At 42.3% G+C, this 13269-nt stretch overlaps 1 protein-coding gene across 6 annotated transcripts in view; it reads left to right on the plus strand.

Annotated features, from left to right (window-relative positions):
- Positions 1 to 13269, plus strand: part of LOC132369349 (myomegalin) — a 213688-nt gene that overhangs the window by 69200 nt on the left and 131219 nt on the right. For 4 of the 6 annotated variants that reach the window (XM_059929163.1, XM_059929185.1, XM_059929173.1 and 1 more), the window contains exon 1: positions 394 to 722. In XM_059929163.1, coding sequence (XP_059785146.1) covers positions 582 to 722 — 141 coding nt within the window. In that variant the 5' untranslated portion in view covers positions 394 to 581. Of the gene's footprint in view, positions 1 to 393; positions 723 to 13269 lie in introns of those variants that run through there. The other 2 variants (XM_059929194.1, XM_059929196.1) reach the window with 1 other exon arrangement.

The raw sequence follows: 13269 nt of genomic DNA on the forward strand, positions 1-13269 counted from the left end.
GAGAAAAACTGGGAAGGAACTGATGAGAGGTGAGCTTCTGGATCATCCAAGGAAATTAGAAACCCCTCTGATTAGTCGTTCTTTAAGATTTGCACCTGACAGAAGGGGGATATCTGATACGTGGTCACCATTTTGTGGGCCATTCTGTGTCCTTGCAACCCAACCATCACCTTGAATTACTCCCATTCCCCATTTCCTGGAAGCTTCTGAGGGTCAGCCCCCTCTCTTTTCTGAGAAACTGTTAACTGCCTACAGTTGGGCCTGAGAGGCTGAGGGAGGGTGAGAGCCGAGTCCTAGCTTGGAGTCGGGTTACACCACTTGTGTCTGAGTTCACGCAGCATGTTCCTCTGTCAGGGATTCCGCAAATATCTTCCGAGGTAAAAAAGGAAAGCGCGCTGCGCTCCAGCACCCAGAGCAGCGAGCCCAGGCCCAAGTGCGGGAGGGAGCGCCAGCCATCAGGGGCATGTCGCCGTAGCCTCGCAGCGTCGCCGCCGGCTCGCTTCATGCCGCGGTGCAGCTGCACCACGTTCCTGGGCTGAGGGGGCGATTGGGCATGTGCTCCTCCCCATGGGTTGCCCACCATGTCTAATGGATATCGCACTCTGTCCCAGCACCTCAATGACCTGAAGAAGGAGAACTTCAGCCTCAAGCTGCGCATCTACTTCCTGGAGGAGCGCATGCAGCAGAAGTATGAGGCCAGCAGGGAGGACATCTACAAGAGGGTGAGTGCGGGGGCCTGCGGCTCGGGGTGGGGGGGCGGGCACGGGCTGGTGGTGGACACATCCAGATCCCGAGCTCTTCCTAGCTGGTTCTGTGCGAATCAGTGGGGTAGGCGGGTTCCGGGCCTGGTCTGGTCACCTTAACGCCAGTGTGACCTTGGACAAGCCCATTTCACCTCATCTGTGCCTGTTTCCTACTTTCCTACTCTGTAAAGAGAGCGAGCTGGATTAAATCAGAGACGCTCGACCTCTGGTTTGGAACTGTGTAGAACAAACACCTTGGGGGGCTGGTTTAAAGTGTCGATTACTGCCTTACCCCCAGGGATTCTGATTTAGTAAGGGAGGGGGAGCTTAGAAATCTGCATTTTTAAACAAGCCCCAGAGGTGACTGAAGCTGGTAGTTTTCAAGTCACACGCTCTGCTTAGAGAAGGGACCCTTCTAGCTCTGGCACATGGGGGCAGGGAATGATGCCATGGGGAACAGGGCAGGGGCTGAGGACATTTCTGTTCCTTGAGAAATTCGTGTTTGTTTTTGAAGATGATTATGCAGATGAGCTCTTAGGACAGGGTCTTAGGCATTTTCATCTTTAGGAATAGTTCACCTTAGAATGAAGAAAGGGTATTGATGGAATGAACAGCCGTTGGCCTTGGGTGGGGTGAGAGAGGGCGGCTTCCCTGAAAGGGAGGGCTGTCTTGATTGATGGGGGAGTGAGGTTGGGAAGGAAGACAGAGGGGACTGGCTGAGTTGAGGGTGAGATGAGACAGCACCTTGGTTAAGAGGACATTAGGCTATGGTTTACAAGGATTAAGCTTCCTAACTGGTTGCCACAATGTTGGTTTCCTTAGCTTTCTTAGTGTCTGGGCTAGCAGGACCTGAAGTGGCCTGAGCGACCTGGAGCTGGTGGCCTCTGACTTTATCAGTTTCTAAATCTCCAGCTGTTGGCACCAGAGGACTATACCAATATTATCAGTATCTGTGTGTGCCCTGTCCTGTCAAGAAGGAGTTTGGGAAGCATTACAGGCTGCTAGATAATACTTTAGATCAGAGGAATAACTGGTGTCTCTGAGACCCAAACCACTGTTTGGTAAATTCAACTAAGATGAACAGCTAAATCTGAGGGATTTAGCCCTATTTTCTGACTTTCCTGGATTTCCATGTTTTAACCTGAATTTTCCTGAAATTGATCCAGACTCATCTTTTGTCTTTTATGTGGCTATATAGTGAATGTGCCTCAATGGAGCTGCCAGGGGTCGAGGAGGATATTGCCAAGTGAGGGTTGGTAACTCAGGGAGAGGGAGAAGGGGAGTGTGAGTGCAGTATTTGCCTCGGAGTAGGAATAGTGAATGAATTTGTTCACTGTGCAGAGGGAGGGACATTTTCCCATTAACTGTCTCCAAAGCAAGGCAGAAGAAAGGGGCAATTTCTTAGATAATTTGAGGGAAAGGATTTTTTTAGCTTGAATCAAATGACCGCTTGAGTCAGTTGGTCTCACCCTCTGCTCTGCACTGACTAAGGGGACACTCTGGGTAAGTGTGAGGGGGCACCGTTGCTGTTCGGGAGAAGTGTGACTGAGAGGATTATAGGAGCTGCACCGGGGTATGGTGGGGGTAAGTGGGCCACAGGACATTGTCACATGCAGAGGTGACAACCCTTTGTAAGACTCCCGTATTGCCACTAGTCCCACTCAGGAAGTAGAAACGGCCCTGTCTCTTCCTGGTCTAAGAGCAGAGTAGTCAGGCAGCTACAGGAATCCTATAGTATGGGGAATCTCAAACTACTGTGTCCCCTCCTTTCCCTTCTCACCATACCTTTGTTGCATTCGCCTGTCACATTGCTCATCCCGTTTGGCTGTGATTATTTGGGAAGCACCAACAGCTTAGGTTAAAATGACCTTATTTGGGAAGCAGAACACATAAAGCCATTATCAATCATTAACATCATAGTTGAAGTTAGTTTATCACACTATGTAGTGATGAGGGATTGATAGAAATCAGGGCAGTTGCATTTTGATGGAAGGACAAGGGATTAGAAAACCACAGATCTTGGACAATCGGAGACCTGGACAATCGGGATTAGAAAACCACAGATCTTGGACAATCGGAGACAGTGGCCTTGGACAATCGGAGACCTGGGCAAGTTACTTAGCCTCTCTGAGCCTGTTCCAGTCCCTGTAGAACTGGCATTAAGAATAATGCACAGCACCACAGGCCCTGAAAATTATTTGTTGAGAGTATGAATAAATAGCAGCCCTAAAGATTAAATAAGAAGACATAATCAAAGCACTTTGTAAACTTCATAGCATCCTACATGTATGAGAGGGCAGTAGTTGTATGCCTACTAGTAGTAATAGTTATTATGATATTTAAAAATGAGGAAGCAATTTGGTTCCTTTCATCTCACCCTCAGACAGTCCCATGAATGTGTTTTACGTTCATCCATGTTAGTCCCTTTGTGACTCCACAAGGTTAGGACAATTAATTAGCAGCCATGTTGGCAGAGACAGGGAGAGTGGTGTGCAGTGCATCACATGGTAAGTCAGGTAGTTCAGATAAGAATTTAGAGCCCTGTTCTGTGACTAAACTTAGCTTGATTTTTCTTTAGCATTGGAAGGACTCTTTAAATATAGTAAAAGCATTAAATCATGCCCAACTGAGAATCTGCAATAATTTGGGTGCTGTATACATGGATTCTCTTAAAGAAAACCAGTATTTGTGAAACATATGTAATAAAATTCTGTTACGAATAGTAATTATTTTATCATTTCACATATTTTTACTACTGCAGACTTTTGTTGAGATATTTGTACTGAAGAGTAAAAAGTTACTGTCTTAGTGAGAGGCAATCAAGCATTTCACCATAATGACTACAGGGAAGGGAAATATGAGAAACTGCAGGAGAAAAGGACTGGAGCATGGGTTCTGTCTTTTTCTTTCCAAGTGGGAAGTCCTCCTTTATGTAGCTGATTGAGGGAGAGACTAAAGTAGATATATATAATTCTTGATTGTAAAGGAAGCTACAAGGCTATTTAATTTTAAGAGAAGTTGTAAGAGTTAGAGAGTTATATAAAAACCTAAAAGTATCAACTTCAGAGCAAGTAAATAAAAAAGGAGTTAAGGGTTTCTCTCTTTCAAGATGCTCAGAGAATTCAGAAATAAAATAATATTAAATTATACATAAGAATTGGTTCTGTGAGACTGGCTATTTTTGGTTGAGTGTTTAAGTTAAACTACCCTTTAAGCTTCAGCTTCTGTAAATATTTAAACACACAGGAGAAGGCTGCGTACCCTCAGCACAGAACAACTAGGGCATATACCCACATGATTAGGTACCACTGCCCCCTCTTGATAGCAAATATTAATTGTAGGTTCAGTTTTGGGGGAAGACAATATATAAAGCAAGGAAGGGAGAAACTGTTGCGATACACAGAGCTCCTGATTCTGGAGCAAAGTAAAGTGAGAAAACGCTGTAAGTGGTCTACAGCTGAGCATGGCCCACTCCCAGGAAGACTGGCTTGTTAGCATTTCTGAACTGCAGCTGCTCTGGTAAATAATTTCTGGGCGGCAACTTGGCTGACTTCCTCGTTGTTGTTGATTATCTAATCCTGCATCTTCTCATGATAGCCGAGCGTGCCCCCACTAGAAATATGCCCAACCCTGGAATTTATGAAATCCACTGCTGTGTGATAAACACCCAATCCCCAAGCAGCACACAAAACCACCATCCACTGTGTTTTGCCACACGATGACTACTTAACTTGCTAAGCTTGTGTGAATTTATTATTATTCAAGGTTGCTTTGAAAAAGATTTAAGCTTCCATTCTAAGAATGGAATTTAAAATCTGACAGGGTCAGATCCAATGACAAAAGCGACAGGAGAAACTGAATGTTGTCATCCTGGACCAGACAGAGTCAATGTTTAAATATGACATAATTGATGTTGGACGGTTAAAGTCGATTTGGCCTTTAGACAGGAGTTGAAAGAGTTGTGTTCCATTGTTTTATGGCCTTTAAACTGCCTGACTTCTTTGAGCTGTGGTTTCTCACCTTTGAGACTGGATATTTTTCCTGAACAAACTTTGAAGTTTATACGTAGCTTATTTCTGCAGCTAGGTTTGTTTGTTTTTTGGTTTTTTGGTTTTTGCAGCTAGGTTTTTAAAATCATGATAGACAGCCCACTGACTTTACTTGCCTACCAAATTTTTATCATTTCTACTGTTCTGCTATCACTGGGCATAGTAGTTAAGAGTTAGGAATAAGACAGGCTTGAAATGGAATCTTGGTTCTACTACTTGCTACCTGGGTTAACTTGGGCAAATACTATAATTTCTCTGAGCTGAAGTAGGTCTTGTAGTAATTTCTATCTTACAGGGTCCGGAGCAGGATCAAGTGAGCCAATCCGTTGAAATCAGCACAATGCCTCTCACATGGTAGTAAGCCCTCAAACAATATTTGCCCCTGTTGTGACAAACTGGGAGATGGCAGAATTATCTGGATAAGTCCAGTTACTGGACACATCCAATTTGGGCCACTTTTGAATTCCAGATCAGTTTCTTCTTCTTCAGTAGTGGATTTGGGACAATTTGTCCTATTTGTCTCAATTCTCCATTTTAGTTTGCCCATGTATAAATAACATAATATAATCCAAGTGTCCCTATTACAGCACAATTACTGTCACCCTCGCATACAAATGTTTCTTCAAAAAAAAAAAAACAAGAAAGGCTAGATTTGTTAAATTTTTTAATAAAATATTTTATTTAGTAATAATACAAAGTCCTTTGCTTTCACAAAAATTATTAAGACTATGGTTATGATTCAGAAATTTTTATCATCTTTGTTTAATACCTTGTAGCTTGGCCTGGTTCTAAATTATTTAATTTTTAAGACCTAGCTTTCTTTTTAATGGAGATATAATTAATATATTGTATTAATGTCAGGTGTACAACATAATGACTCTATATGTATATGTCACGAGATGATCACCACAGTAAGTCTAGTTCACATCCGTCACCACACATGGTTACAATTTTTTTTTCCTTGTATGAGAACTTTCAAGATCTGCTCTCTTCATTGAATTTCTTTTTGGCTCAATGACTGATTTTCTTTAGTCCTAACCTGATTTCTTTAGGCTTTGGGAAATACGATGAGTAACAGCGTACGTGCAGACTTACTGTGTTAAGCACCCAAAAGTTCAGTGAAGCCCCAAGGAACTCCATCAGGCCATATAATTTAGGAACCTTGACTTGAACCAATGGAGGCAATTACAGAAAAACAAGTATCTTTGGGGGATATCAAAAATGTAGGGACACAAGTTTTGAACTCAGTCAGAAAACTTGAATTCTGTGTTCCTTTCTTTTTTTATTTTGGCTGTGCCACATGACTTGCGGGATCTTAGTTCTCCGACCAGGGATTGAACCTGGGCCACCACGGTGAAAGCATCAAGTCTTAACCTACTAAACTGCCAGGGAATTCCCAGAAAACCTGAATTCTGAATTTACCTTTTCCTACTACATATCCTTGGCCTGGTCCTTAACTTCTTTGAACCTTAGTTTCCTGAAATGGAGGCATGAGTTCCCGCCCTGCCCTCCTCCCTATATGTAAACATGTTTAATGTGTTAGATGTTAAATAAATGTAAAGGATTATGACCGTCCTGCGTACCTGGAGACACATACTAGAGAGTGTGCACCTTCTCAGGTTACTGTCTAAAGTAACTGTTGCAGCTGCTGTTGCAGAATAAGTGGTTTTCTTATATTTAACAGAGTTGACTGTTTTCTTTTTATAGTTGGATACCTTGTTTAGTCAGCTGCTAAGTTTTTATCCCCTATGTTTTACTTATGTGAACTTTAAGTAATGTGTACAGTAAGGAAGGGGGAAATGTAAATAAAGAGAAAGAAATAAGGGCGAATTTGGCCAAACTATTTTTAAACATTTCTGTGGAAGTCACATAGTCTCGTGTGTCCATGTCTGTACGTAATGCGTGTGCTGACACCTCATTCTCTGCTTTCTGAGGTTCTTGAAGGCTTGCTTGTGCATTTCCTCCTCTTTTGGGGAGTAGAAGTAGGAAGAAAGTAGGGAGATTTCATTCATTAAATAGTTGTAACCAATAGTTGTGTTTTTGGTTAAAAAAATTTTTTTAAACTTCACACCCATTAGGATGGCTATGATAAAAACAAAACAAAAACAGAAAATAACATATGTTGGCCAGGATGTGGAGAAAGTGGGAACTCTGTGTATAGCTGGTTGAGAATGTAAAATGGTTTCGCCACTGTGGAAAACAGTATGACAATTCTTAAAAAAATTGAACATAGAATTATTATATGATCCAGCAATTCAAATTCTAGGTATATACCCAAAATAAGTAAAAGCAGGAACTCGAACAGATACTTGTACACCCACATTCGTAGCAGCATTATTCACTTAGCCAAAAGGTAGAAGCAAACTAAGTGTCCATTGACAGATAAATGGATAAACAAAATGTGGTATATACATACAATGGAATATTATTAAGCCTTAAAAAGGAAGGAGATTCTGACACATGTTACAGCATGGATGAACTTTAAGGATGTTATACTAAGTGAAATAAACCAGTCACAAAACGACAAATATTATATGATTCCACTTACAGGAAGTACCTAGAGCAATCAAATTCATAAAGACAGAGAGTAGAATGGTGGTTGCCAGGGGCTGTGGGGAGGTAGGGAATGGGGAGTTATTGTTTAATGGATATAGACTCAATTGGGGAAAAAGTTCTGCAGGTGGATGGTTGCACAATGTTAATGTACTTAACGCCACTGACCTGTATACTTAAAAATGGTTAAAATGGTAAACTTTATATTATGTATATTTTACCACTAAAAATTTTTTAAAGCAACTTTCCCATAACTGTCATAGTTACTTTAAAATTTTGTGAAATCCTTAACAAATACAACTTTTGGCTTTGTTTTGTTTTTGCTTAACCCAACTCTTCTCATTTTTAAGAGCTCTTAATTAGATGTCATAATACTTACCTGTTCGGAAGAGGAAATTTTTTTCCTTTGAATACTTAAGATCTTTTCTTTCAGTCACTAGGAAACAAATCTAAAACTAAATCCTGGAGCCTGATTTAATTTTAAACCACTTTCAACTAATTCCTTAACTATGTCTACATAATTTGTACTTCTTCATGAACCTATCACAAAGCCACTTCTTCCTATTACTTATGTACATCCAGGTTTACACACTGATAAAAGCAGCGTAATATAGTTGAAAGACTAGGCATCGTAGGTCCCTGTCTCAAGTGTTTACCTTATTTACATTATCACCTTGGCCATTCATTTACTCATGTCTCTACACATGCATTCATTAACTCAAACATCTATTGACTACTGTATGCCAGCTACTGTGCTAGATGCTGGTGGAGAAAGTTATCAACAAATAAATAAAAATGGTATAATAAGGGCTACTATAGAGGTATGTACAGATTGCTCTATAGTACTAAGGAGAACAGTAAAATGCACCAGAAAAGGCCTTGCCAAGCATGTGAAGTTTGAATTGAATCTTAAAAAATAAAAATAGAACAAGGAACGGGATAAAGCATTTCAGGCAGAAGAAATAGTATTTACAAGGGCATAGAAACAGGAAAAAGCATTGCGTGCTTGATACACTTCAAATCTTTCAGTATGACTGGAACACATGATATTGAGGACTTGTGGTGGTGGATGGAAAGGTAAGCAGGGGACAGATCATGGAGAACTTTGGATTTAGCCATTCATGCATTAATAAACATTAATTGGGCGCCTAGTATATTCCAAGTACTATGCTGGGAAGTTGAGGCTTCAAAGATGCATGAGACACAAGTGATATAGAGTATGGTAGGAGTCAGTAATAGAGATCCTATGAAGTATAAGGGAACTCAAATGAGGCATCTCTAACCCAATTGAATAGAGGAGATGGAAGGAAAATCTACAAAGGAGTCTTTGAGGAGATGACCCCTGAGCTTTGTCTTCAAAGGAGAGTAAGCATTGGTTAGTCAATGGGAAGGGGGGGAGGATTAAAAGAAAGAAGCAAAAGCTTAGAGACAAGAAACCACATTGTAAGTGTGGAGAATTGTAAGTGGTTTTGTGTTGCTAAATTTAAGTTCTAGGCATAGAATGAGGCTGAAGGGTCTGCAGGGCGTAATCCTTTGTGCCATTTTAAAGAGTGTAGACTTTATCCTAAGGAGGATAGGAAGCCACTGGTAGGCTTTAAGCAGCAGGGAACACGCTAGATCCTTCTGATAGGTGGGGAAGATGGATTCAAGGATGATAAGACAGGAAGTCAGGAGAACAGATAGGCCAACCAAGAGATGATGAGGGCCTAAATGAGGCCCATGGCAATAGGAGTGGAGGAGAGGGAGCTGATTTGCGAAATATTTGGGAGGTAAACTATCTGTAGGACTTGGTGATTGATGGGATGGGAGGGTGGACGGAAAGGAATCAAGAAGACTGCCAGGATCCTGGCTAAGACAAGTCACTTTTTCTGGGTCTCTGGTTCTTTAGGTATAAAATGTGTGGGCTGAACTGGGATTGACACTAACATCTCTCCCAGCTCTGAAGTTCCGTGATTCTGAGCAGCCTCTTTGGATACTCTCACCTTAACTAAGGTAGTTGCTTCCCTTCTCCCAGTCTCACAGCTCCTCTGATGCCTTCTCAGGAAGGCACGTGCCAGCAGAGCTGAGATGGTTTTAAAACTGCCAGTCAATGTCAGGAAAATCTAGTGCTGTTACCAGGTAGCTGGAGTTATAATTAGCCCAGTTGCTAGGGAAAAACTGAGATTCTGTAAGCATGGGCTGCCAGAAAGAGCTTTTTCCAACTGGATGAATTTATTTGTTTACGAGAACAAAGAGGATATGGATGGAATGTTTTTAATGTGTTCTTGGAGAATTCAGCTTTTGCCCAGGGTACAGGATATGCATCAAATCTTTAACCGTGGTCATTTTTAAGTCTTTTGTCATTTACAGACAGTTCTGGGTGTACTCTGATGCTTTTGCAAATATGTTCCTATAAAAGGGTTTCATCTTCAAGGAATTCATGGAAAAGACTCTGACAAGTACAGGTTTCCGGTAACTGATTGTACTGCTGAACTGAATGAATAAGCATTTTCAGAATTCTAATGAAAAACTGATGAACTCATAAAAGTGCTAACAAAAGATCAAGATAAAAAAAAATTAATTACATGGGACTGAGTGAACTGATGAGGATGATTATAATTTTTGTGACTTTGTTTGAATTAAAAAAAATGCAAAAAAAAAAAAGGATGTTAAAAGCAAAACATAGGTTTGTGCTTGGGCTACTCAACATCTTGTCTGCGGTAGGAGGAGTGGATCTGAAAATTCTGCTTTGATATATGTTTGGGTAGCTGGAAAATGACTTACTTTCACTTGAAAGGAGATAAATAAGAACATAGAATCACAGTTTAGAATTACAAAAGATCCTGGAGATAATCTGTATGCCCCCTTCACTTTTTTTAAAAAATAAATTTATTTATTTATTTATTTTATTTTTTGGCTGCGTTGGGTCTTCATTGCTGTGCGCAGGCTTTCTCTAGTTGCGGTGAGCAGGGGCTACTCTTCGTTGCAGTTTGTGGGCTTCTCATTGCGGTGGCTTCTCTTGTTGTGAAGCATGGGCTCTAGGCACGTGGGCTTCAGTAGCTGTGGCATGCGGGCTCAGTAGTCGTGGCTCACGGGCCCAGTAGTTGCAGCACAGGGGATTAGTTGCTCCATGGCATGTGGGATCTTCCCAGACCAGCGCTTGAACCCGTGTCCCCTGCATTGGCAGGCAGATTCTTAACCACTGTGCCACCAGGGAAGTTCCCCTCACTTCACTTTTTAAGAAAGCTTTTCATTTTAAAGGAACTTTAGATATACAGAATAGTTGCAAAAGTAGAGAGTTCCTATGTACCATTCACTCAGCTTTCCCTAATGAGTAAAACCTTTATTTTAAAGATAAAGAGACGGAGATCCAGAGTGGTAAAGTAACTCGCCTAAGGTCACACCGCGAATTAATGGTCATGTTGAAACTAGAATCCAGGAGGCCTTGCTTCCTTTCCAGACACTTGCAGTGACTTCCTGGGTCTTCAAAAAAAGTTCAAGGAATTTATATGCTTGTCAGAAGTTTAGACTTTCTTCTTCTTTGTATTGATAATTCTGGGCTAAAATAGAGTAAACACAGCAGAAGCTAGAGTACTTCACAGATAAATGATTCTGTACCCTGTGCCTGCTGCCAAATATTTAGTTCCTCAGCCTACATACCCCTTCTCTAGGAGTTTCATCATTATATGTTTCCAAAAGCCATGGGGATCTTTTTTTTTGTGGGGGGGAGGGGGTGGCTGGGGGGGTGTTTCTTCCTCCTCTGGCCTTTGCCATCTCATCTAAGCAAGTTCAACTTCCCAGAAAAATGAGGCTGTGTTATACATGTAGAAGGTACAGAGCAGGGGGCTGGTGCAAACTGGAAAGGGGCCCACCCTATCATGTTAAGTAGCAGCTAATCCACCCACACACCAAAAGACAGTGATCTGACTTGGTACATGCCGTTCTGTGGGGAGCTAAGTGACAGTCAGGTGGCTTTCTGCCAAGCAACTTGAGAACAGACTTTGGGCCGCCCTGGGCAGTTATCATCCCTGTTATTTGGAAACTTGGCTCAAAGAGGTTGGGAGTGAATGAAAGGCACCGACTGCCTTGTCCTGCCAGCTTTTTACCTCCCAACCTCACATAAGGCCCCACCGGCGTGCCGGAGGAAGCCGCCTCTTTATACACACAGAGAGCCTTAGCCCACATGGAGGCTTGAGGAGGAAGCCCTCCTCTGAGGCCCCTGGATGGACAGAGGCTGCCAGCATGCAGGCCGTGACCCAGAGCTGCAAAAGGAGAGTCTGGGCCCTGGCTGAGGGCCAGAAGTAAGCAAATCCTTCCAGGTCACTTTTTCTTGGTAGGTTTCAGAGCTTCTTTCTGAGGCCACAGAGGTGACTGCCCCTCCTAGAAATACTCCATCAGACCCCCCCCCCCAAATCCAGATTCTCTCTAGTCAAGCTGAGTGTGTGCTCAGTACAAGCATAAACCTTGTCCTGCCCACCTAACACAACTCAGTTGATGACATGGTGTGTTGTCATCACTCTGCTGCAAAGTCAGGAGCTCCTGAGTCCAGAGCTGGATCCTAGGGTCTTCCTGGCACAGAAATCAGATGACGGTAGTAGACCTCTGGGTCTCAGAGGAGAAGGTCCTCTAGAGGTGGGGAGCAGTCTCCATCTGAAGTCTTGTTCTTTCTCTCCGATCGCTTCCAGGCTTGTGGGATTATGGAGAAGCCCGGGTTGCTGCCAAACCATTTGAAGCCTCAGAGAACTCAGAGTCAGGAGGGTCGTAACTGGTCCCTGCCAGTCTCTACAAAGCTGGGGGTGAGAGCAGAGAGGTCCCTTCAGCTGTGGAAAGCTTCGTTGTGTCGGGCCGCATCAGGGGGCTTGCCTGAATTGCTGCAGGTAGAGGGTGGTGATGTCAATTAGAACCAGAACTCCGCCTCAGGCTTTCTCTACCCTCCTTTGGCCCTCAGTGCTAACTTCCTAATTTCTCTCTCCCCTCTTTCCTCTCCTGTTCTCCCTACTTCTTCAAGGTGTCAACGTATGTCACCGGTGCCTAAGGGTCTTGATATAAGATGGAGGGCAATTAATGGTCATGAGGAAAATAGCCTGAGGACTCCTTCTCTATCTATTTCTAGGCTACTTATCTCCAGGAGAGGTTTCTAGGCCCAGGTCTTGTCCCACCTTTTGGTATCAGTATTCTGTCCTTCTTTGTCTCGTATCCTCTCTCCTCTATTCCCAAATTTGTGCATACACATGGAGAATATATGCTAAATGCTTCACATTTAAACCCTATGGAGGAGGGGATCCATTTAGTGTTTACTACGTGCCAGGCACTATGCTATGCATTTTACATATATTTAATCCCAACCACATAATAACCCTATGAAGTTGGTTGTCCCCATTTTTCACAGAACCAGATTTGCCATTAATAGCCTCAGGGTGTATAGCTGGTATCCTAGCAGCTACATGGCCTAATTCTTCAGTTAATAAGCAAGATCTTGGCACATTCTTTAGAAACTAAAGTTAGTCACTGTTCAAATGCAAATGATGTTTTTTAGTGAATAACTCTACATTGCGTTAAGGTCAGACTAAAAAGAAAAGAAGGAGCTCTAGTAAAATGATATCCATTTTCAGGGTGGTTTTTACCAAGATTGTGGCAGGAAGAGGTGGCATTGTCTCATTGATGTATCTGCCCTAAAAGGTGGCATTGACCTTATTTTTACTTGTGAAACAGGTGCAATTGCCTTGTGGAATGTGATAGAAACCAGGCTGTCCTTATCCCCGTACATTGCCCTGTCAGACTAGTGCTGTCTGGTGTAGAACTCCAGAAATTCAGAGGAAATTGAGAAATATTCAAACTTAAAAATTAGAACTTAAAGATTAGCAAATGAGGCTAATGAGAAAAGGGCGGTGGAATTGGGATTTTTAATTTGGGGAAGAACAAACTCAGAGGTGACCTAATAATAA

The sequence above is a fragment of the Balaenoptera ricei genome, chromosome 1, assembly GCF_028023285.1.
Source record: "Balaenoptera ricei isolate mBalRic1 chromosome 1, mBalRic1.hap2, whole genome shotgun sequence".
NCBI lineage: Eukaryota > Metazoa > Chordata > Mammalia > Artiodactyla > Balaenopteridae > Balaenoptera > Balaenoptera ricei.